Source organism: Gadus chalcogrammus, chromosome 17 (assembly GCF_026213295.1).
Source record: "Gadus chalcogrammus isolate NIFS_2021 chromosome 17, NIFS_Gcha_1.0, whole genome shotgun sequence".
Lineage (NCBI taxonomy): Eukaryota > Metazoa > Chordata > Actinopteri > Gadiformes > Gadidae > Gadus > Gadus chalcogrammus.
The window spans coordinates 14014415-14038922 of NC_079428.1; the positions used below are offsets into that span (position 1 = coordinate 14014415).

At 48.4% G+C, this 24508-nt stretch overlaps 2 protein-coding genes across 3 annotated transcripts in view; both read right to left on the reverse strand.

The window, feature by feature from the left end:
* The window catches only part of actn3b (actinin alpha 3b), a 28676-nt gene extending 15783 nt beyond the window's left edge, over nt 1-12893 (reverse strand). The window contains exon 1 of the mRNA XM_056575483.1: nt 12483-12893. Coding sequence (XP_056431458.1) covers nt 12483-12614 — 132 coding nt within the window. The 5' untranslated portion in view covers nt 12615-12893. The remainder of the gene's footprint in view (nt 1-12482) is intronic.
* Nucleotides 12894-16237: 3344 nt separating this feature from the next.
* On the reverse strand, nt 16238-24395 carry rbm14b (RNA binding motif protein 14b). Of its 2 annotated transcripts, none has more exons than XM_056575486.1 (4): nt 24213-24395; nt 21667-22019; nt 20276-21308; nt 16238-19786 (listed from the first exon to the last, which is right to left on the reverse strand). In XM_056575486.1, exons 2-4 carry the CDS (start codon nt 22013-22015, stop codon nt 19498-19500), a joined length of 1671 nt encoding a protein of 556 aa, XP_056431461.1. In that variant the 5' UTR covers nt 22016-22019; nt 24213-24395; the 3' UTR covers nt 16238-19497. The 2 variants fall into 2 exon arrangements, with proteins under 2 accessions (XP_056431461.1, XP_056431460.1); XM_056575485.1 differs by having other exon boundaries at nt 20276-21329.
* Nucleotides 24396-24508: the final 113 nt, after the last annotated feature.

The following is a 24508-nucleotide window of genomic DNA, read 5'->3' on the forward strand; positions in this document are numbered from 1 at the left end:
GCATTCGTTTCCGCCTGCGAACGGCATCCCGAGGCCTGGGGGGCATTCCCTGATGCGCTCTCGCCCATCAGGCTAGGCAATCAATCCCAGAGTGGTTATAGACAGAGCGAGAGTGATAGAGAGACTACTGCAATTGTTGGTCACGAATGTGGTCCATGTGCGTGACTATGGTGGGAGGTCAATAAAATGGAAAGTTCCAGAACATCGTTGTGGGGGCTGAACGAGTGGAATATAGATGGGCTGGCGTGGGCGTGAGTGTTGAAGGGAGAGCAAAGGCTAGAGGGAGAGAGAGAGAGAGAGAGAGAGAGAGAGAGAGAGAGAGGGAAACTGAGATTGTGTTCATGGGGGAGCAAGAGCAAGAGAGTCCTCGATTCAAGTAGTGTGTGGGAGCGTGTGTGTGTGTGTGTGTGTGTGTGTGTGTGTGTGTGTGTGTGTGTGTGTGTGTGTGTGTGTGTGTGTGTGTGTGTGTGTGTGTGTGTGTGTGTGTGTGTGTGTACCTGTACAGGAAGAATAACTACAAAAACAGGAGTCTAAAGCCATGTTTAGAGAGAGAGGGATGGACATATGGATAGAAAGATCTACACAAGCGACGCACGGAGAGAGAGAGCTGTAACAAAAAGAGAGCCGCTTGTCTAAAACCGTCTGGTGGTCTCAGGAGGGGGGATTCCTTGGCCAGGCAGTGCCAAATTTAGAAAGACTCCTTAAGCAGCAGAGGTAGGAGGTAGCCCAACCAGGCCAGTCCAGGATGGACCCAGGCCAGGCTCAGCTTGGCCAGGCCAGGCTAGACCCAGGCCAGGCTAGGCCAAGCTTGGGTGAGAAAGTGTGTTAGTATGTGTGAGCGTGGGAAGTAGGAAACGAGGGAGAGGTGGGGAGCGTCATGTCGGAGAGGTTTCACAAAGGGGTTGGCAAAAGACAAGGTCCATGAAGAACCAGAGGGTGAGGAGAGAAGTCAAGGAGAGGAGTCTAGGATGGGGTGAGGGGGGGGGGGGGAGTCGTAGGAGTGCAGGCTAAATCGGGCAGCTATGGGACACCACTGGACAGCTGAGCGTGCAGGATTCCTAAGGCTGAGTGTTAGACTCCAAGACGCAGAGAGAGTAATAGCAAAGGAGGGAGAGATAGAGAGAGACAGAGAGAGAGAGAGAGAGAGAGAGAGAGAGGGAGAGAGAGAGAGAGAGAGAGAGAGAGAGAGAGAGAGAGAGAGAGAGAGAGAGAGAGAGAGAGAGAGAGAGAGAGAGAGAGAGAGAGAGAGAGAGAGAGAGAGAGAGAGAGAGAGAGAGAGAGAGACAGAGAGAGAGACAGAGAGAGAGAGAGAGAGAGAGAGAGAGAGAGAGAGAGAGAGACAGAGAGAGACAGAGAGAGAGACAGAGACAGAGACAGAGAGACAGACGGAAGACAGAAAGAAGGGGCCAAGTTGGCGAAGTATAGAGAGAGAGAGAGAGAAAGATGGCGATGGAGAGGGACACAGAGACGGAGCGACAGAGAGAGAGAGAGAGGGACTGAGAGACAAAGGAGAAGGACAGAAAGAAAGACTGGCAAAGAGAGATAGAAAGAAAAACAGACAAAAAGGGTTTAAAGATTGTGACGTCATGAAAAAGGTGTGAGGTAGAGTAGAACCAGCCACTTGACCACTTTAAAGGAATGATAATCCTTCAACTACAGTAACGTGGGCCTCTGAAAAAAGCCAGGGTAGACCAGGATAACATACCCTGCAAGTTCTTAGAAGATCCCACCACTCGAATAGAGGGAAATTCTCTGTGTCATGTACACCTTTTAACGACATTAAAAGTAAAATAATAGTGCAGTAAACATCAGCCAGAGCTAGGCTAATAAGCGGGGGGAGGGGGGGGGGGTACGGTCCACCGACGCGAACTCGCCAAACTGAAGTGTTCCCTCGCTCTCCACAAACACCTGCTGAATGAGACTGTTTGCGGCGAGGTGGGGGGCCATTTCTCTTTTCAGGGTCCTTGTGAAATGAGGTCACGGCAACCCAGCTGAATGCGTGCCCTGACCGACACACACACGCGCACACACACAACCTAAACTACCCCCCTTGGTCAAAACAGGCCTGCTGACACTCATCTCAGCTGACACACACACACACACACACACACACACACACACACACACACACACACACACACACACACACACACACACACACACACACACACACACACACACACACACACACACACACACACACACACACACACACACACACACACACACACCAAATTTGACTGGGAGCCTGTCAAAGCGCTGACGCAACTCCCATCCCTGTCCAGAGGTCCCAGTGCCGGCCTCCAGGGGGCAGTGCAGCGCAGCCCTCCAATAGGCTTACCTGCACTACCAGCCCATTAAAAAAGCCGAGACGAATCGCCCGCTAAAATTGGAAATGAGTAATTTAACACTACACTGTTTGTGCCTATGGACAATGCAGTCATAGACTATGCCTTCCGCTTGGACGTCAATAGCTCTTTCACTGTTACCCTCTGTCTCTTGCCCTTTCTCTCTCCCTCTCTCGCACTCCCTCTCTGACCACGACTCTGTTACTCATTGATGACATCATCGACATCCTCGCAGAGGGCAGGAGACACAAAATGGACGCCATCGAGGAGTCTAAATTAACTCTCACCTACTCATCACCCTCACACTGGGCACCATGTCTTCCATACCTGCCCTGCACTCTGGGTCAACAGGGGAGATCAGCTGATCATAAAAACAATGGCACACACATACCCATACCGCCCCACACAGAAACAACCGGCGCATACAGCTGTTGGTCTCAAGGCCACTAACCGTGCCCTAGGACCTCAGAAACACACAACGCCATCTCGCCCCCCCCCCCCCCCCCCCCCCCCCCGACACACACACACACACACACACACAGAACCCCTCTCTCCCCCTCCAACACTCAGAGATACTCCATAGAGGCCACCAACAGATAAAACAGCTGCAGGTTGAAGGAGAAGTTGCACCTGCATCACGTTTATTAAATCACCTCACAAGCTATTTCCGAATCAATAGTGCAACAGGACCCGTTTGAGGAGCCCGTCATTCTCCCAAAGGGACCCAACGTATCAGAGGCCGTTTCTAATCAATAAGCGGATGACGGGTGACAGATGAACGGGTGTTAATGCCTCTACCGGCCGAGGCCCCCGAGAGATAGGAAGTGTGTTAATGACAGTACTCAGTTTCTCTCGCTGGCTGGCTCTGCTCCTGAAACAGCGGTTTGCTTCCTCCGCACACTCCATCTTCCACCCAGCAAAGTGATTCAATCAAGTCAAGGTTAATGAGAAACGTTTCATCCCCGTTACTGTCTCACTCCCTGGAGTTTCTCACACGTGTGGGGGAGAGGATTATTGCACTGAATTGTTTTGATTTTACTTTAATTCAAAATACAAAGGATATTAAATGTAGAATCTCCAAGTCTATAACATGACCACATGTCATAGATACAGGCAATGGGGATTACACTTGCAAAACGTTTTGTGGAGATGGTCAAGCGTTGGTTTCATCCTGACCGCAGCAATCTCTCTCTCTCACACACACACACACACACACAGTTTTATTTTCAATTTAAATGAGTTTTTGTCATTAGTCGATGCATGACCTTTATGTGTGAATTATCTGTGCATATTTGTTGGAAATGGTTGGGAATGTGCATAGTGGATGGGAATGATGGGAACTAATGGATGAAATAACGAATTGGCATAAGAAGATTGCATTCATTACATGCGACTGTAATGAAAAATTAGATTCAAATGAGTTGTGTTCAATTTATAACGTCAATGAATCCTATGTCATCTATTAATCATCATCAGATATTATAATTGCACATTTAGGATTTATAACATTTTATGGTGAGAAGCAGCGACGCGTGTGTGTATGTGTGTGCGTTGCTGCCATTGAAAGGATGTATTCCATCTAATACACTAGAGTTTGACCTCAGCTGTAATACCATCTTCATAACAACACGACCTCCATCAGGGCCGGCGGGCCATAGAGGGAGGGGCATAATTTTTGCATAATCCATCCCATAATACCCAAGCGCCTACGAATGGTGACAGTACACTGGGGCTCATTGTCTGCCTCTCATGGCATGGCCGGCATCCAAACCTAAATGTTTATGTCTAAGTTCAGGGGATAAACAGCTTGGCTACCGAGCTCTCTCTCTCTCTGTGTGTGTGTGTGTGTGTGTGTGTGTGTGTGTGTGTGTGTGTGTGTGTGTGTGTGTGTGTGTGTGTGTGTGTGTGTGTGTGTGTGTGTGTGTGTGTGTGTGGACATGCTTGAGCTAGACTCCTGCCAGATGCCAGTGGGCATGAGCAATTATGGCTAGCTTGCGAACAGGTGGCTATCCCAGTTAATGAGACACACACACACACACACACACACACTCCTGCATACATATACTTGCACACATACCTGCACACACATGCAAGGACAATCGTACAAATAGAAATACAAATACAAGATGTCCTACATGTAGTGACTCAGTGACTTTGACATTTCCATGGCGCGGATCCGATATTACGCTACAACAAACCAAATCTGCCAATTAAAAACCCTACGATACATGACATCACAGCCCCTATACTGTAAAAACGTTGCCTGAATGTGTGTGTGTTTGTGCTTCACCAATACCCTCACTGAAGAGACAATTTACTAATTAAGCCCACCTGGCTGTCTCCGTCCCGAGTTGCTGTGATGAACAATCCGAGTGATGAAATGGCTAATTATATGCAGCTGTGCATGGGCCAGCTGTGTCTCCTTGTGATGATTGTCTCATTCTGAAGCAGCAGGAAACACTTCTGCATGTTCTGTTCTGTACCCGCGGAACAGTCACTGCAAATGTCTGGCTGTTATAGTGAGCTGTGAAATAAATGTCTCAATGCAGCCAAGCGGAGGGAGGCGGCTTGTGTGTGCGTCCCCATGATGTGTGTGTGTGTGTCCATGACAAGGTGTTTGGGTTTGTATGTTGTGTGTGTGTATGTGCGTCAGTCTGTGTGTGTGTGTGCGTCAGTGTGTGAATCTGTGTGTCTGTGTGAGTGTGTTTGTGTGTGCATGTGTGTGTGTGTGTGTGTGTTCGTCCAAGACAAGGTGTTTTGGTGTGTTTGTTTGTGTCAGTCTGTGAATCTCTGTGTGTGTGTGTGTGTGTGTGTGTGTGTGTGTGTGTGTGTGTGTGTGTGTGTGTGTGTGTGTGTGTGTGTGTGTGTGTGTGTGTGTGTCTGCAGCCATTCTTCTCGCTGACAGGAGCTCTGGGGTGCTGTCTCCAAAGCCTTTCGATGTGTAACTTTGTTGGCAGTGTGTGAGCAGGACCCAACAGTTGGACAGTTCACTCGAACCCCAAACAAACAGAACATCAGAAAGACCTTAAAGACCTGTCTGGCCTGTGAACAACAGCTTTACTTCCGCAGGTTTGAGTCCACTTGCAATAAATATGCTACACCAAAATTACAACAATTTAACTTGCACACGTAACACTGTCTCACTACACTACTGCCCGTAGAGGCGTCATCCGCTTACAACACATCTGCTTATGGGCCTTATTTGTAGGTATTAGCGTTTTTAAATGGTTTTATGTGCTTATGTCTAATTATGTTGGCTTTCACTCTACGCCTGGCTCGGGAGTGAATAGTGGGGATTAACCCAAATTAAATGAAGAGCGTTCAATTCACTTAATTCAGCCTGCAAGTCAACCATTGAGGTGTCTAGCGTGTGTCGTCAAGGCGAAGTAACAATGGCTTGCGTCGTTATCTTCATCAGTATTCACCATTGTTCCATTGATGAAGATGAGGATGGTGACGATGAGGAGGTGCATGAACCCATGAGGTTTGACCTGGGAGCTTGTCCTCACTGCAGGGGGTGTGGTCACAGAAAGGGGGATGGATTTGGGGTCCAAGGTGGGTCTAATTTCAGGGGGCCTGTGCTTTCTCTGAAGTGCAGATCTGGGCTCAGCTAATTCCTTCTGCAAAAGGAAACTTGACCGTGAAGACCTAAGTTTGAAAAGTGACCTTAAGTTATCTATGGTAGCCAGTCACTGCCTCCCCCCCGCCCCCCCCCTCCCCAGTCACCCAGAATACATTTCCCCAATTAAAAAAAGCAGCACAACATTGTCAGTAACCTTAAATCAAAGTGGTCAGATGTCGACTTTTTGCAAGTATTCTGAAACTTCGATTTTTTCCCTGTCTCTCTCTTCTTACAGATTTCACACAATAAAATGTGTTTTTGGAAAAACAACGTTGTTCCTTTCATTGCTATTGACAATGCAACTAATTATAACCCTATGACTAGAACAATGTTTCTACAAATTCTACAAACGGCAACTTCCTCTTTGATTGGGACAGCATGTTCATCACACAGCTTGCAAATTGGCTAAGTTTCAAGTGTAAAATACAAAATATATATCCATTCATGTACAGGGCATTAAATCAAATAAATGTGGTTGGCACCTTTTCAAAGTGCTTTCTGATTTCGGCATTATGCGATTTCGACATTATGCACCTGAAATTTAGATCAGAGCATGGCATCACAGGAGACTGTCTGTCTCATTAGGCCCGTTGCTAAGCACTGACTTCCGGCGGTTCAGATTTATAAATACCCATTACGCAATCACTAGCGTCACCGTTTAGTCCCATGTGCTCAGTTTCATGACGGAAAAACATTGTTTTTTTTACCAGCAACAGCTGATGTTTATGCTATTACACTGTGCAAAGTTCTCAATTTATTTATTATTATTAATCAAGGCATGCATGAGAGCTGGTTTGTATGCTTCTCCTATACGAATGGTTGTTTAGTCCCACGGTCATCACAATGACTCAATCGGACCGACTTCCGAAAGTAGGCCTTCCTAATCAACCGCTCTCCTCACAGGCAGAGAGAGGCCACTGGGTTAAGGAACCATTTTGGTTCACACCTATAAGGGGGTTTAACGAAGTCCAAGATGGCCGCTCTCCTTCAGCCCATCAATCAACGTTTCTACTTTCTCCTCTCCGGATTCTTACCCCCCGGCCGTATAGTGTTTCTGTCTGTGACACTTTGAGGCATTAAAAACCACCTACCATGCTGCGTCTCAATCTTTCCAACACATGCAGTCCTGTTTAAAACGCACTTAAGCATGTTCAATATTTCCCCCATAACACAAGAAAACTGCACGTGTGCCATTTGACACACATTCTCCAAGAGAAGCTTATCGTCCACATTATCCATGTGGATATTTTATTTTTTTTGATCATCATATTTATGTTGTATCTGTATGCTGTGTTTGACGTCTTCAAGCTACTCTGACTTAGAATTTCCTTCGGGAATCAATATTGTATACATCTATCTATCTATCTACCTTTAAAGCAGTGTGCCGAGTGAGACACCTTTGACCCGCCACTTCTCACCACTTTAAGCTCTCTTAAGGTAACACACTCTCAGGCCAGGTGGTCCACAGTGTGAGGGCCCCAGGTCCCGAGATTGTAGGGGCCAAAACTCGAGAAAGGGGAAAAGGGAAAACTGGCTTGTAACCATTGGTTGTTAACGTGTAAATGTCACGCTGGCAGACGCTCCGGAATCACACCAAATTCTCCTGGGCTTTTTAGGAAAGGCGCGCACAAACATACACACACACACACACACACACACACGCATGCATTACATATTGCTCAGGCTCTCTGTGGCCTCCCAGCAGGGCTGCTTTCCGCCATACTAAAGCAGTTTATAGAACCCTCCCTACATGGACACAGCTTCTGGAATAGCAACTGCCATCTGATCTGACTGCGGGCTCGCTCACCTCTCCCCTTACGTGTGCGCGCAGAAACACACATTAACACACGCAAACACACATACACACTCACGCGCAAACCCACACACACTAGCACCCATATGCCTAAACACACACACACACTATGCATGTTAAACCCTACAGGTATACAGTATAATTCAGTAATTAAAGTCATAATAAGAAAAAATATCTATACTTGACTCAAACAAATTTGTTAATAATGCATTGGATAAAAACACATTTGTATCAAGATTTGGATTAGGATTTGTATCACACTTCATCATTCTTTTAATTCAAAATACTGATTTTCACCAGGATCGATTTAATCCTGTTAATGTTTATTTGTTCATTTCAGTAATTTCATTAATTAATTTTCTGTTTTCCTTTTTCCGCATTTGAAGCTGAATTATTCCCTGCTCGTTATCGTAATTCCATTTGTATCTGGGTTGACGCCAAATCAACCTTTTATGTACAACTTTGTTATAATTAGAAAAAGAACAATAACTTGGCTCTTAACCTAATTTATTCCCATCCACATATAAAAATAATAATAAGTGGACTCTCACTGCCTCCGGCTACACCACTGAGGTGGACCGGGTAGTGGAATCACATGACCCTGACAGAGTGAATTGTGGGTGCAAAACCAAGATGTCACCCTGAGGACACCCCCCAGCTCCCATTGCCTCCCCCAACCCCCCCCCCATCCTTTTGAATTTGGGGATTGATGAACAAGTTAATGAATTTATCTGTATTACTTCAATTTCTACGTTTTGGTTGAGTTCATGCATGGGGCGGTAGAATGTGTCGGTCCTCTGCCATCCTGAATGTAAAGGGGGATTGTTGGCACTAGCCTTGGCCTGTGACTGTTATGTCTCCAGGTAGTGAGTGTCTATTATAGTTAGAGTTTAAAAAAATATGGTGACATGGGTCCTCTCCAGCCCTAAGGCAACCAATTTAGGATATGGCGCCCAGCCATATCCATTTCTACCCTGTTCCCCTACTATACACAGTAAAACAAGAGAGCTTGCATTCTATCCTTGAGGCAATATTTAATTAGAGTTACCCGAACTTTCATCAGACCTATTTATAGCTTTTATCTGTTGGGGCCAAGATTCTATTTTATAATAAGCATTTTATAGTTAACACAAATGCTATTCTAAATAATCTATATGTATGTCACACGCAAATTATAATAAATCATATTATCGTGAGAAAAACCTCCAAAATAACTAGCTGGTATCTCCTCTGAAAAGTTGGCGGACTTCTCTCTTACTGGCAGAGGAGTTGCTAACTCCTTAACGAGATCAGGGCATGACCAATGAGATTACAGCCCTGCGTCAACATCTCATGTTATCCTTGGTGTACGACGAAGACGGCATCATCCCAGCCGGAATGCACCGCTATCTCATTACCACCGTATTACGCTGTAACGGCGGGTGTGTAACGAAGATGAATCTCTTTGTGTCGCTTTGTTTATCAGGCACCATCTGGGAGAGCCAGACAGCGAGTAGAAACGAGACGGCGCAAAGTGGATAAAAGCTAATCCAATGAAAGAATAATAACAAAAGACACAAGACATCAATGGTGTTTAGCGCTCTCTGGCATCATCATTACATCACCACTAAAATTAGCCATTCTGAGGACGTTAGTCCTTAAAATGTGTGTAGGCCTATGCAGTGACAGGTGATGTAATGCTTTAGAATATGGGTATTTACACCGATATACAATATCTATTGTGCCTTCCCTATTTCAGGGGTCGTTATGCTTGACGACGCAAACCCTAACGCATCTCACCAGATCGTCCACACGGTCTTTGAGCATATGACACACGGGTACAGCGATTTCACACTTCTTGGGCCACAAGAAGCGTCAGCTTAATTCGATGAAGCGGGGGGGGGGGGGCTCGGCCTTTGCTTCATCGCTGTTGACCCTCGGACCTCACCCCCCACCCCCCCACCCCCACCCCCATCCCCTGTGTGGTTAAACAGCACCAGCCATTGAACCATGGTGGCGGTTGATAGCCCTGTGTAATGGGTATTTATAGGCTAACGCTAGCATAAGCTTCACCAGCCAGCCAGGCCAGTCATTCAGGTTTCCAGGGAGCAGCTGAACACTCAGACTATGCACAGTTAAAGTGTCAAGACTTCAATGGCACCCCCCCCCCCCCCCACACCTTTAAAAAGAAAAACTTTTTGCAATGTCTTCAAATGAAGACTAAGGACGCGAGGGGGCGAACACTGAGAATAACTATTTACAGTCGACGGCGGCCTGATCAGTGACTGGAAAGATGTGTAGAAAAACACAGCCCCACACAGGGGCCTGCTCCCGCTCCCACTCATCCCCTTCATGGCGGGTCTCCCTGGGATACCACGGGAGCGAACTATCGATCCAGCCAACGTTGAAGGCTAGGGCTTCTCGCTGTGTGGATTCACCAAAGTGAGCGGGAGGGTGATCTGTGTGGGCTGGCCGCTCCCAGGCGGAGGAAGAGCTCATGCTAAGCTTCAGCACTTAGTGTAAAAATAATAACAATTTGACCCCCTGCCCCTACACACACACACAAAGACCAAAGACACACACACAAGACTTTTTATACCTCATGTGTTTTATGTTGCCTAGTGATGTGAATAACCAGAGCTCTTTTGATGGAGCCCTTGGTGACCACGCCCCCTCACAGCCTCTTATCGCCGTGGTCACCGCATCCCAGGTGGGTTTGAATGCGGAGCCGCCTCCTTTGCTGCCAAATGTACTTGTAATGTAACTGATACAAATGAACTTCTGGTTTTCCTTAAGAAGAACATTTAAAAAATCAAGTCAACCTTCAAGAAAACTCTTGTCAGGGTGTTCTTCCTTTTGATACGATATTGATACGATGGTGATATGATGATATGAACATGTGATGGATGTCAACAGCTAGCCTAATTGCAGGACATGTCTGCATGTGCGGACACATACACACACACACACACACACACACACACACAATTTCTGATGTCTTCGACGTATCAGATTCTACATGGTTGTGCGTTGACAAACACTAGCCTAATACCGCCTTAAGGGTTTGATGAGGAGGGTATATTTTATTCCGGTGCAATCTCTGGGATGTGCTGTGAGAGAACAGCTGGGGTGGCTCCCAGATCCATTACACCACAATATGAGGTCCTAGCTATACTTATGGGCTGATATCACCTCCTTAAGCTGAGTTTAACGTGCCAGGAAGTGCAAGGGAGTACAGTGACCCGGTCCCCAGAGAGGCGGAAGGGTAGAGTGTGTATGTTTCAATATACTTCATATAATCCTACTTAATACTTGTCTTGACACATGAACTCAAAAAAACTAAGAGTGAGGCTTCATTAAATTGATTATTGTGCACAAAAAACAATCCAAAGGGAAGAATGGTTAAGGGAAATGATGGATTAACAACAGGGAGAGAGAGAGAGAGAGAGAGAGAGAGAGAGAGAGAGAGAGAGAGAGAGAGAGAGAGAGAGAGAGAGAGAGAGAGAAACACTATGGAAGACGGGGAGGAGTGAGGCAGGTTGAGAAGTATTTATAGGAAGACGTTTATTTGTGGGCCTGTGAAACCAACCCAGGCTATATATCTTGCCAGCTCTCTCTCTCTCTCTCTCTCTCTCTCTCTCTCTCGCCATCTGTTAGTGTTCCTCAGACTTGTCAGTCTTAAACCAAACTAAAGGACTTAAGCGCTATAGGTGTGCCTGTGTCAGTGTGTGTGTTTGGGGGGGGGTGGGTTGTGATAATGATAAAAAAATATATTCTTTCAATCTAACACATTAATGGATTTAATAAATAGACATATTAAATGCCTTTATATATTCTGTCATAAGTTATGGTGGATATTGTTGGCAACTATTTCTGCTTATTGAAAAGTCACATGACATTAAGTACGTTTGGGGGTCTATCAAGTAAACCTTTAATGGTGGAACAATATTAACTGTGTGTGTGTGTGTGTGTGTGTGTGTGTGTGTGTGTGTGTGTGTGTGTGTGTGTGTGTGTGTGTGTGTGTGTGTGTGTGTGTTCAGGTTTATGTGGCGAAGACGTCACCTCATGCTCTAATACCTCATTGCTGGGACGGCTCATTAAACGCACCTGTTTCTAAAATCTTCGCAGGGAAAGCCAGCTAACTGCTAGTACAACGGGTTGGGACCAACATCTCTTGAATCGGATCTTCTCTCTCTCAACACACCTAATTTTACAACATAAAAAAGCGGACCTCTTTTGTGCGGCTATACAGCCGTTATTGGCGGCGCGCTTTGGTGAGGCTCGTGCGCACTGAGGAGCGCGCGTATTTAAATTCAGATGTTTCCCGCGGCGAAGACCAGGGTATATTTAGACAGCCTTCGCGAGGCAGTTGGGGGTAACTGAAAGACAACACTGAGAAAGTTGCACGACCTAAAATATCTGCTCACACAGCTACAAGCAGGACGACTGGAGGGGCCAGGTGCTAAGACCACTTTTGGCCTGGTAACAGACAAAACAAAGTGGCGATTGCCTCATTCGTTTCAGCCCAATTTTCTTTCAATGTACGACTCAAAATATAATATTCACTACTGATTGAGTCGCTACTAAATTTGGCCCGACTCAACATAGCCAAATTAATATTTGAAAGGTTGTCACATGTGTTGGGGCCGGGGAAAACCCTGTGTTGACGTGCGTAAAAAGTAAACTTTGCCACTAGCTGCCGTTCCCAAACCGAACCTACCTTCCTCTGCTGCTTCTCCCAGGCCGGGTCCAGCAGTAGGTCTCTGTCCCAGCCTTCCTCCTGGGTCATGTAGGCCTCTTCCTGGTGAATCACGTAGCTGTTGTAAGTCATTGTGGTTTCGACAGCCGTCATCTTGCCGCCTCTGTTAGGACTTGTTCGTCCCCCTTAGCTTATAGTGAAACAAGTCTTCAAATACAAACAACGGCGCGGTTGTCTGTGGGCCGTTACTACCTCCTTGGGACGAGAGGTCTCGCTACACTACAAGTGAGAGAGAGAGAGAGAGCGAGAGAGTGAGGTGCTGCTGAGACCAGTCTCCACTGGTGCGAGGTGCCTGTGCGGAGGTGGTGCTCCCACTACCAGAAAACTACGCTGGCCGGTATTCCTTTCCTGGTCAAAAGTAGCACACGTGACCGCACCCCAATACTTATGGGAACTCGCTCTCGGGGTGTCAGATTCTGACCCCAAAAAGGTGCACCGGGGCGGGCCTATTTCTCATGGCCAGGGCAGAAAAGCTTCTCATTGGCCAGAGGGTACTTCCATCACGCCCCTCTCTTGGCTGCGGGTTTTTATAGCCTCTGCGATGCACCTGTTGCTGTTAGTGTCACTCAATGGCAACGGTCGGCAGGCCTCCGGTGTTTCTTATCTGAAAAGTCCTTAGATATATCGTCCACTCGATACAAGCATTATCATGCCTTTTCCATTGGTTTATGGAATCACCAATTTTTGTGCTAGTTTAAGGTGGATTCTGCTACAATAAAGAAAAGTAAATTGTATAGAGAATGAAAACAATGAGTAAATTATAGATAAAATGAAACAGACAAGTTTTAGAGTAGAAAAAATAATTTATTTGCAAACAGGAAAGAAAAAACGTCCCACAAGAAATTGGGATTGAGTTTATCAATCAAGCCATGCATAATACATTGCCCGATCACCTTATCCTGTGTGTAATAAAGTAGCGTATCGTGGACCTTCCCATTCCTTAAAGATATCATAATTATATTCAGTGCTCTATAAAGCAAACATCAAAAATGTTTTATTTAATACAATGCCGTTTACGTGCGTACAGCTATCTGTATTCAGCCATTGGTTTACGTTCATTATGGGAAGCGCACAGAAAAAAGATAACGGTGTACGGCAGTTTATCACATGCAAGGGGGGGTTGGTTTAAGGGTTGTTTATATATTATTAAAATCCACCAAAATTGTATGATGATCCTAAATCGAAGCTGTACTCCTGATTAAAGCCATTGATGGTTCCCAGTCTCAATTGTGCAAAATGGTGCATTCATTGGGTGTGAATATGTTTAGAGTGTGTTCCACATGTGGCCGTCATCACAAGTGGACAGAATGAAACATCACTTTAGCTGTTGAGTTGTAAGCAGCACGTACAGGTGAGCATGCGTTCTGAATATGATTTGCGAACAAATTGACACAGCTAACATTTTGCTTGCGGTTGGCGTCTGTGAATTAATTTGGGGCTTGTGAATGCAGGGTTGCAATCAGCTCAAACACAAAGAGCAAACATACACAGGAAGCCTGAACAAGTGTGGGGTGTTGGTGGGAGTGATGGAGGGTTAAAATCGCGGTGGTGGCGGTGGCGTTAGTAGATCGTGGAGGACACCATTAAGGCTGGATTGTTGATCAGAATTAATTCAGTTGGGTGGACATTTGATAATAGGGTGTCATTGCATTCAATGACATCTTCCCTTAGTTCCCCCTTTTGATTATTTCACCGAACTCGACAGTCCGATATGGAGACAGACCACCATTAAACCATCAAAAATGGGGAATGGAAATGGGACGAAATATATCTGTCACGTAAGGAATAATGCGACTAGATATTTTCCGTATCATTTCTATGCCTCATTTTCAACCCATCGGCATTTGCAAACTCGGGCGATGACATCAGTCCTCCAAGATTGAGCTAGGGAGGGCGGTGACAGAGAAGTGGTGGGGGGGGGATAGTGGGAGGGGCTGGGGGTCCTCGATAGCGCTACACAACAACTCACCTCACAACCACTGGGTTCCTCCTCTCCCATCTCCAGGCTCCTCCGTTGTCCCCTCCGTGTTCAGTTGTCTCCAGCCCCCCCTCTCCCTCCCACCCCCCCAGCCATGCAGCTGTCAGAGCAAAAAGGTCAGACAACTGAGTTGACCGCACTGACGTTTTAGATCTGCGGGTGGGTGTGCATACATTTTCGTCCACATACTACTACTACTACTAGTAGCAGTAGTACGTGTTAGAACCAATGTCTTCTTACAAGCACATGTCTGCTAAGGACCCAAGCAGGGAAGGTCCCGCAGGTAAAAACAGATGATTCCTTTGGAAAGAAAACTAAAAACACACACACACAGGAGGATTCAGCTTGTGTCGAATGGGGAAAATGCGAGCGACAACACAGAGAGAGAGAGAGAGCGAGCAAGGTCACGGGTCCTTTTCATCCACAGCCGCGCAACGGCACATTGCTCAGCGAGCGTTAGCTTGAAGCTAGTCGACCCATCCGTCACCAGAGTCTCCGCCTGGACGGTTAGCGTGTTCGGCACGGGCAAGGAGGTGTGCCAAACTACACATACACCACACACAGTGATTGTTTCTGCGGGGGAGTGGTGTGTGCGTGTGGGGGGGGGGGGGTAAACCCAGATCCAACATGTTTAACGGCGGTGGCGGCGGTGGACACGTCGTTGCTGGCGGCGGAAGGAGCAGGGGTTGGGGCGCTTTGAGGGGAGGTGGGGATCGAAGAGGGAAGTGGGCAGCAGTGGCTGGAGGGGGGGGGGGGGGGGGGGTCGGCGAATGCGGCGCAGAGGGGGCTCACTAGTGGCCAGGGAACAAGGAGATCGTAACGGGACGTCCTCATGGGCCATGATCACAGACACGGCTTTTCAAAAGACACCACACACACACACACACACACACACACACACACACACACACACACACACACACACACACACACACACACACACACACACACACACACACACACACACACACACACACACACACACACACACACACACACACACACACACACGGGGAGGCAGGCCACTACTTGCCTTACAGGAAGATGCAAACCAAAGCCCCCTTCCACTGGGGCGGACACCTGCTCAGGAAGTGGCGGCGCAAGAGGGCGGGGCTTAAGAGGACGGCAGGTACGCGGAGGGCGTGACAGGTCAAGGCACAACCAAGAGGGTGGGGTCGGGGGGGGGGGGGGGAGGAGCAGCAGGTAAAGGGCGGGTAGTGGCATCATCTTTTTTTTGTGGGACGGGGCGGGGTGGGAGGTCGTTGCGGTGGTTTACCTTGCCGATGGCGAGACGGTGTCTCGCACAAAAAAAGGCTTCCACGCCCCCCGGACGCTCCCGAGCGCCAGGTCCACATGGGCAGAGACAGAGGGAGAGAAAGAGATGGCGCTGGTGGTTGTGGGTGAGAAGGGGGGGGGGGGGTTGGTTGGTTGGGTGGGTTGACCTGGTTGTGTTGAGAGACTAGTTAGTCAAGAGTCGTTGCCGTCAGTAGGCAAGTTTTTCTTTGGAGTGGGGGGGGGGGGGGGGGGGGGGGAACGACATATAGAATAGAGCAGTTATCAAACATGCAGGCTTCTACAGTTGCGTGGACATAGACGACACGGTGAGGGGGAGGGGGAAGGTGGGGAGAGGGTTTTGGTGAAGCAAGGAGGAGGAGACCCGACCAGACGCACAGCCCTTGGAACCCCAACATACCCCCCCGCCCCCCCCAAAAAACAGACACGGGTGCTGCCCCACAGATCAAAATGCGCCCCACGCCATTCTATCTGTGTGCCTCTCCCCAGCGTTTCACCACTCGCATTCGTGTGCGTGTGTGTGTACACGTATAACCCAAGTCCCCCAAACCTCTGCAACCACATTAAAATGGACAACAGTTGTGGTAGTTGTTGTTCTGGTCAATTGGTCGACAAGAGAGGTCTCTAAAAGCGTTCTACGGCTGGTGTCCAGCGACAGAGGAGGCGGCGTGCACACAGTCGGGAGAGAAGCTGGAGAGAGGAAGGAGCACCAACCCAGACTTACCCTGACCATAGAGACCTTAGCTGGGCCAGCGTCTACACCTGTCTCCCCCTGGGGCTTGCCACTGTGTCAAGTGGGTCTGGTGGTCGCTTTCCACAAGGGCAACAGGAAGTAAAGAAAGAAAACACGTAAACAGGAAGAATGGGGAAACGTCCAAACCCTTGTACTGCTTTGCGTTTCCTTTTTGTTTTGTTTTAACCACAGTTGTGAGCGAAACCTTCTTTATTATAATGGCAAGTACAGCATACATATGTCCAATAAAAAGCATGCCAGTTCTTTACTTCTTAAACTTTTCTTAAAAAAAAAGGCTAAATTAAAATCTCTAAAAAAGAAATACGGTCTAAGACATGGCAAACAACACATTTCGCAACCATATATTTATACGAATTATGTAATAAGTATGTTCGTTTGTGTATATATGTTTATATGTATATATAAACCTATACATACAATACAACAGAGAGATTACATTGTGAGATGCAATAGTCCACTACGAACCACAGGAGGTTGGGGGTAGAACTGCGACCCGGGGGGGAAGGGGGGGGGGGGGTATTGTGTTAATCAGACCAGGGGCCAAATGGCATTTGCAAAGGATCCCTCAGCACCTTCTTTCTGTGATTGATTTGTTTCCTTAGAAACGGTACCCATTTTCTTAACAAATGCCATTTGTTCTGTTCAAGGCCTGCTCTATAGGAAAAGGGGGTAACAATTAGGCTTGCTAGAAGACACTGGTCGATCTCTCTCTCTGTTCATTGGTACTAATGCCACAGGCCTCATCACCTTCAATGTTCTTTAAAAAGACGACAGAAAGAAAGTAGGCAGGAGGCCCAGTTTTGTATGATAAAAATATAAAAACAATGCCACGACAAAACCCCTTTACAGGCTGCTCCATACTGTGCTTTACTCATAGCCTCTGGTGACTGCTATGCTTCAAAGTGGCACTCTGTCCATTATTTTCTTTAATGAATGTTCTTTTAACACTTGGCCCCTCGGACCCATGCACGATTTAAAAAGGAATATATTGAAAGCACTTAAAAAACTATGGGAATTAACCCCACTAAATGCACTTAAATCAGAAAGCTGTTAGGCACATGGTTAACCTCGTCGCTAGGGTTACGAAGTCAGGCGGCGAAGAAGAAGATGAAGGGATTATTAGTAAACCACTCATTCTCCGTTCATGCTGTTACAGTTAAAAACGCTGACTTGGATTACATGCTAGCAAAGCAAAAGAGGAAACAAAAATCAACAGTAAACAATATGAACGGTATAAACACATTGGTAAAAAAAAAGGCCTCTGTATGAAACACTGAAAGACTATATACACAAGCACACAGGTGTGTGTCTTGACAACTACACTGCACTGTCAGCAAACCTTTTAAGGAGCAAAAAGCTGGTATGTTAACTGGTAACAACCAGGAATCAACATCCAGATTGATAAGGAAAAAATGCTATTGTCTCCGCTGAAAATGTCATGGTCAGAGGTAGAGAAAGAGATAAGGATAGAGAGAGAAAGAGAGCGAGAGAGAGGAGCCAGTGTCTTTTGGGAGCCCTAGTTACAGCGAGTGTGTGGGAGGGGGAGGCAGGGGGGAGGCTGAGGAGGAAAGATCCAACAGACATTACAGTACACGTCAGCTGTGCTTTGTTTTTGTGTTCTTCGTCTCCCAGGCGGTTTGTGTGTGAGTTTTGTGCGCTGCAAGGGGGAGGGAGAGGGGGGGGATGGGTGGTTGATCGGGGTCATCATCATCACAGCTTCTGAACATGTGCAACACGACAATCTCTCGCTGTCATTCACTCACTCACTCACTCGCCTCCCGGGGGGAACCAGAAACCCGGCATTCATTCAAGCCAAATACTACTACCGTGGTCCCGCCCGCTAGACAGTGGTGTGCTCCTCAGCCCCCCACAGCCCGGCCCCTGGTCTGGGTGGTGAACTGATGAGAAACCTAACAGAAGGCCGACAGGGTCGCTGTTCTTTCATTAATAGCAGTACGAGCTGCCCTGGTGCATTTGCAAAGGAGAGGCGGTGGATTGATTGATAAACAACTAAAAAGGGTAGGGATGCACCGAAATGAATATTCTTGGCCGAAACTGAAAACCAAAAATGAGGAAACCAAGGCCGAAAACCGAAACACCGAAATAAATTATTACGCCAATGTACCATTTAGGGTTGCCGCGGTATACGGTATTACCGGTGTTGAGGCCAACACCGAGTTATTTTGTATATATATAAAAAAATATATATACAAACCTAATAGGCTACCTAATAAAGCATTGGAACACACAAGACAAGATATAAGTATTTCGGCCGAAAATTCAGTGCATCCATAAAAAAAGGCTTTGGCTTTTAAAAAAAGGATCAATGTACAGTGTGTGATATATATCTATATAGATGCATACACATGTGTATAAAAAGGCATATGTGATAGGATACGACTGCTATGCTGGCTGCTATACTGGCACATGTGTGTGAGGTTAGTGGCACAACTTTGTGTTGAAGTGTGAAACATAACTAATGCCCTCGGAGCAGGCCAGGGGAAGGCGGGGTGCGTGTCCCTTTCTGCACAGCACCCTAGCGGTCAGTACCACGGCAGCTCACAACCCAACCCCCAACCCCAATACCTTATTTCAGAGACACACACACACACACACACACACACACACACACACAAACAGATGTGCACACATCCACACACACAGCTATAACGAGGTGCTTAAGCTCAGGGAGGAAATAACAGATAAAGGTTTTCGGGGAGTTGTGTAATGCGGTGTGTACAGGTGCGTGTGTGTGTGTATGTATGTGGTACAGTTGAGCGGTGGTGGGGGTTGGGAGGGGAAGCAGTAGAAGGACGGGCACGGGGGGCACCCCCCACAGGGAGCTGTGCTTGTAGGTGTGCGTAGGTTTTTGTGTGTGTGTGTGTCCGTGCGCACGTGCGTCGTAATACAAAACAAAAAAAAAACAAATCAACAACAACCAAAACAAAGGACTATCGGTAGGGGGGCTCGGGGGCGTGGAGGGAGAGTTCGGGGCGACGGAGGACGGCCTCCTTGCGCGGGGCGGAGGGGGGCGGCGGCGGCAACGGCGGCTCATACACCCTGGGCCCGGCGGCCATGCCGGCCACGGGCACCACCGAGGGCCGGAGGGCTTCCAGCGTGGCCACGGGCTGCGGGGGCATGGCGCCCACCGGCATCGCCTGCATGGCGCCCGTGGGCGGCGGGTAGGCGTACTGGAACTGTGGGTACTGCTGCAGCTGCTGGTAGTACTCTGCGTAGTACCTGGGGGGGAGGGGGGGGGGGTGGGTGGTTGCAAAAGGGGGGGGGGGGGGGGGGTGTTAGGTTGGAGGAGAAGGGAGGGGGGGGTGAGGGGTTGGGGAGAGAGGAGAGAGGCTGGTTTAGGTAAGGTAAGGGCTGCATGGCGGTCATGGTGTTTGGTGTGTCGCGGCGGGGGGGGGGGGGGGGTGTGCCTGGACAGAGAAGGTAAGGAAGCCGACAACGCTGATGATAATGAAGACGAAGTTTAAACAAAGTAGAGAACCTTTGCGGCTCTCAAGAGAACGGACGAGACGGAGGAGGGTACCAGCGAGGGGGGCGCACAGAGGCAGCGGCTAGGAGGCACAGGGGGCTTTAGAGGGAGCCGGGAGGGCAAGGGCCCCCCAGCAGTGGGGGAAAGGAGACGAAAGGGTGCAGGGCTGCAGACGGGTTTAGAAGTGGCGGCTAGGTCCGATCGACCCCGGGGTTGGAGGAGCGGGGGGGGGGGCTTCCTACCTGGCCATGGGGTCCTCGGCGGCCTCGGCAGCCTCCTCAGCGGCGCGGCCGGCCGGCGTGGGCAGCAGCGGGCGCCGGGGCTTGTTGGCCCTCTGGTACATGAAGGGCTTCATCACCGGGTCGGGCAGCAGAGGCATGGAGCGCCGCAGGGGGCTCCGGTCCCGCTCGCCTGACTTGGCGGCGGCAGCTGCCGCCGCCACCGCCACCTGGTGGTCGTGCAGGACGTGCTGGCCCTGGGCGAAGTAGTGCGCCTGGCGGGCCGCCTCCAGGATGGCCTGGGTGGGGTCGCCGCCGCCCATCCCGCCCATGGCGCTGATGTGGGCGTAGGCCGGCCCGCCGCCGCCGTACATGGCCGGGGCGACCGTGTACGCCGGGTTGACGGCCGCCTGCATCTCCAGGCCGGGGCCGGCCGTCAGGTACACGGGGTGGTTGCCCATGGCCTGGGCGTAGACCGGCGTGCTGTAGGCGTGGGCGTGCGCCGCCGCCTGGTTGGCCACCTGGCCGTAGAGGTTGTGGCCCATCTGGCTGTACATCTGGGTGGCGCCCGACGACAGCGCCGCCTGGTTGGCCGCCACCGTGCCGTAGAGCTGGTTGGCCACGTTGGCGCCGTACACCTGGCTGGCGAGCGCGCCGTACACCGCCTGGTTCACCGGGTTGCCGTCGCTGCGCGCGCCCGTGGTGAGGCCCGTGAGCGCGGCGTAGGTGGGGTCGAAGGTGGACGTGTTGTACACCGAGTTGTGCACGCTCTGCTGCACCTGCAGCGGGAGCCCCGCCGCCGCCGCCGCCGCCGCCGCCAGCACGGCAGCCTGGCTCTGGTACTGCTCCAGGGAGGACTTGCCCGCGGGGCACTCGCCGGCGTAGTGGCCCTGCTTGCCGCAGCTCACGCAGGGGATCTTGCCGGTGGGCGTCTGCTTGCTGGGCTGCACCTTGGACAGCTCCACGGAGAGCGGGCGGCCCTTGAAGGAGGTGCCGTGGAGGGCCTCGATGGCCTGCAGCGCGTCCTCCTTGTTCTCCATATGGACAAAGGCGTAGCCTGCGGAAGAGGAATGCCTGGCTGTCATTGAGCGCAGGGACAACAGTTAGGACAACAGCGGCATGCCACGGGCACACACTTATAGACTCTACGTTCGCCTACACGATGGTAGGGCGATCACTCGCAGTGGCCGGTCCTAATGTGCCACCGGGGTTGACCAGCCACCATCAATTCCTCAAACACGTCATGTCCGGGCTTCTTAGCTTTTCAACTTGTATTTAACCGATGAATGAATGAATGAATCACATTTTTACCCATTGCAACAAAACATGATTTCACTACTTCACTATGGCCATTAAAAGGTAAAACATATATGTGGAGATGCCCCCCGTCTTTTGCCCAGATGTTTGAGGCTCACCTTTGACCTTGTCGCACTCCAGCACCTTGCCGAAGGTTTGGAAGAGCTCCTGGAGGTCCTCCGTGGTGCACATGCCGCTCAGGTTGCCCACAAACACCTTGGTGGAGTGGAGGGGCCGCCCGCGGGATTCCTCCACCACCAGGTTGCGGCCGCGGAACTCGCGGCCGTTGAGCTCGCGGATGGCGCGCTCTGCCGAGCCATCGCCGTGCAGGTGCACGAAGGCGAACTGCCGCAGTACGCTGCAGCTCACCACCTGGCCGTAGGACTCGAAAATGGCCGACAGCTCCTCCTGGGTGGTGTCCAATGCTAGGTTCCCCACGAAGAGCTTCACCGTGTTGCTCTTGTCCATGGCTCTGGGGAGGGAGGAGAGGAAAGGAGGCGGTGAGCGAGGCCAGGCGCAAAGGCAGATTTGAGGAATTGTTCACATTTAATTATAAGGATAGATAATAATAATTTATAACGTAATTACAGGGCAGCTTGTTCGAAAATGGTGCAGTGTGATACTTTCTGATTAATGAAGTGTTCAAACTTTTCCATGCAATTAGAAAGTAACCCTGGGGATAACACATTTCCCCACCTTCCAGACCAAAACGCTAATTTACATTGACAGTTTTAGAAATCAAGCTGCCCCAGGGAATGGTTACTGGGTAACAGTCGTGCGTTGATGTTTTTATTTATTAAGAGTACTTCTCCATAAGCATGCAGTAAAAGTCTGCCACATTAACTATGATTCTGCTGAATTAGAGAAGTTAGATGTCACTTGTATAAAATCAAACAATAGAGAACTAGTATCAGGAACCGATGTCCCAACTCTTATGTGGAAATGTTTTTTGCAGGCGGTAATATTTTCGCAACACTCTGTCCCGTCTTATTACAAAATAGCAGGGTTCCCTTTTAAGGGAAACCCATTAGTGGCTGTTTGGCTTAAGACCTGAAGTCTACTCATATCCCCTACTGAGATAGAGAGTGATAGTAATCAGCTAATCTGACGGATTACAGAAAGACGGCTATGTGTTTGGGATCAGTGAAGTGTTTTTGAGAGTAAAACTCTGCAGCAAGTAGAAGTGAGAAGCAGATGTAAATGCTGTGCGTGTTTCCTACTGGTTTTTGCAGGCATTTATGTTATACCCCCAGAACAACACTATTCCTTTAAACCTCATGATTTGCTCCCATTGTGTAGTGAGAATGTCTCAAGCCAGTTAATTTATGCCATGGCAAGCATCCCGTCTCATCTGATGTCCAACGTGTTACTTGATTTCTTCCATTGGCTGTCAGCTGGTGCTAAACATAACTTCACAAAGCTATAAATCTTCGACCTCTGCACGAAAAAATGCTGAATCCACCAACCAGCCTTAAATGGCATATTCAAATGCTGCTCTCTTGCTTAGTTATTAGAATATAGATTATGTCTATATTCTAATAAAGTGTTATAGCAAGCAGGGGTTTGAGCTACGTGAGTATTAATGTCTCAACTCCAAAACAATCATTATATAAAAGACAAGTTGAATGGGAAAAGTGAAATGGAAACATGTTCAGAACTAATATCTGGGTATACAAACAAAGCGAATAAGCTGAAATATGCAATCATGCATCAGGCCTATTAGGAAACTCTTGTATCAAAATGTCAGTTGGTATTGAGTCATGCACTTATGTGTAAGTGAAATATGATCAGGCCAAGGTCCCCGTATTATGGTTCCCCAAACCCAAATTCCTAATCACTGGATTTTCCTCCATTAGTCAACATAATGTATTAAAGCGAATAGCTGGGGCTATAAACCAGATAACCGTTTAAAAAAAAAACACAGTTGGTCTTTTTCATCATGGAGACTGGTTACCGTTAGTAAAAAAAATGAATGTTCCAGCAATCCAAGGGATTGGTTTAGAATGGGGGAAAGGGGAACTGGCTAAAAACCAGCAGCTAGTGACTTGGTGGAGCATGTCGCTTTTACAAATGGCTGATGCAGTGAAACGGGGTCTGTCTGAAGCATCCCCGGGGGGCGACGAAGCCCTGATGACGCAGCACCAAACCGTTGTAAACACACGGTCAAAATTACACGAAATGTGTTCAAATAACGGAGGTGTATGCAGAACTAGGCCTCGCTGTTTTTCTGAACGAAGCGCAGTTTTTTTTTTTTTTTTACACGTTTTCCCCTTATGATGATGGCCAAAACGTGCTGCATGGGTTCGCTTGTTAATCCAACGACGAGAACATCTGAAGTTTATCAAACATATAAACCAAGATAACGATCACAACGAGCTACAAAACGCCATTTTAAAAACCAAAACAGTGATACAATTTTACAATGCGGGTTACACAAAGACTGGAACAAATACAATGTAACGACGGACAATCACATTTCCCCCACCGGAACGAATCCACCGACTGCCAACAACCGAGGGATTCAAACCAAGATATAACACCCTTGTATCGTAACCTTAAAATAACACACCAAATACATTTGATTGTAAACTTGAAATATCAATGAAATGGGTTAAGAATGCTTTGGAGAAGAATGAAAGGGACCAAAGAAATGCTACCATCTTACCTAAGCGGTGCTGTGTTTCAAAATGGTAGCGCCTGCTTCCGCTAGTGAGGCGCTCGTCCGCCGCGCTGTAGGGGAAAAGAGGGAGGGCTGCGACATTTCACTGGATGCCCATTCTTCCACTCCATTCCACCCCTCACGTCTTATCGCAAATCGTGATAAGAACAGCATAGCTCGAAACTAGACCTATTCATATTTCTCCAGATTGGATTTTTACAAGATTGGAACCACCGAGCGGATTTTTAGAGCGGCAGGGCTGGATGTTTTTATTGTAGTGAATTCAATATGATGGGTTTTAT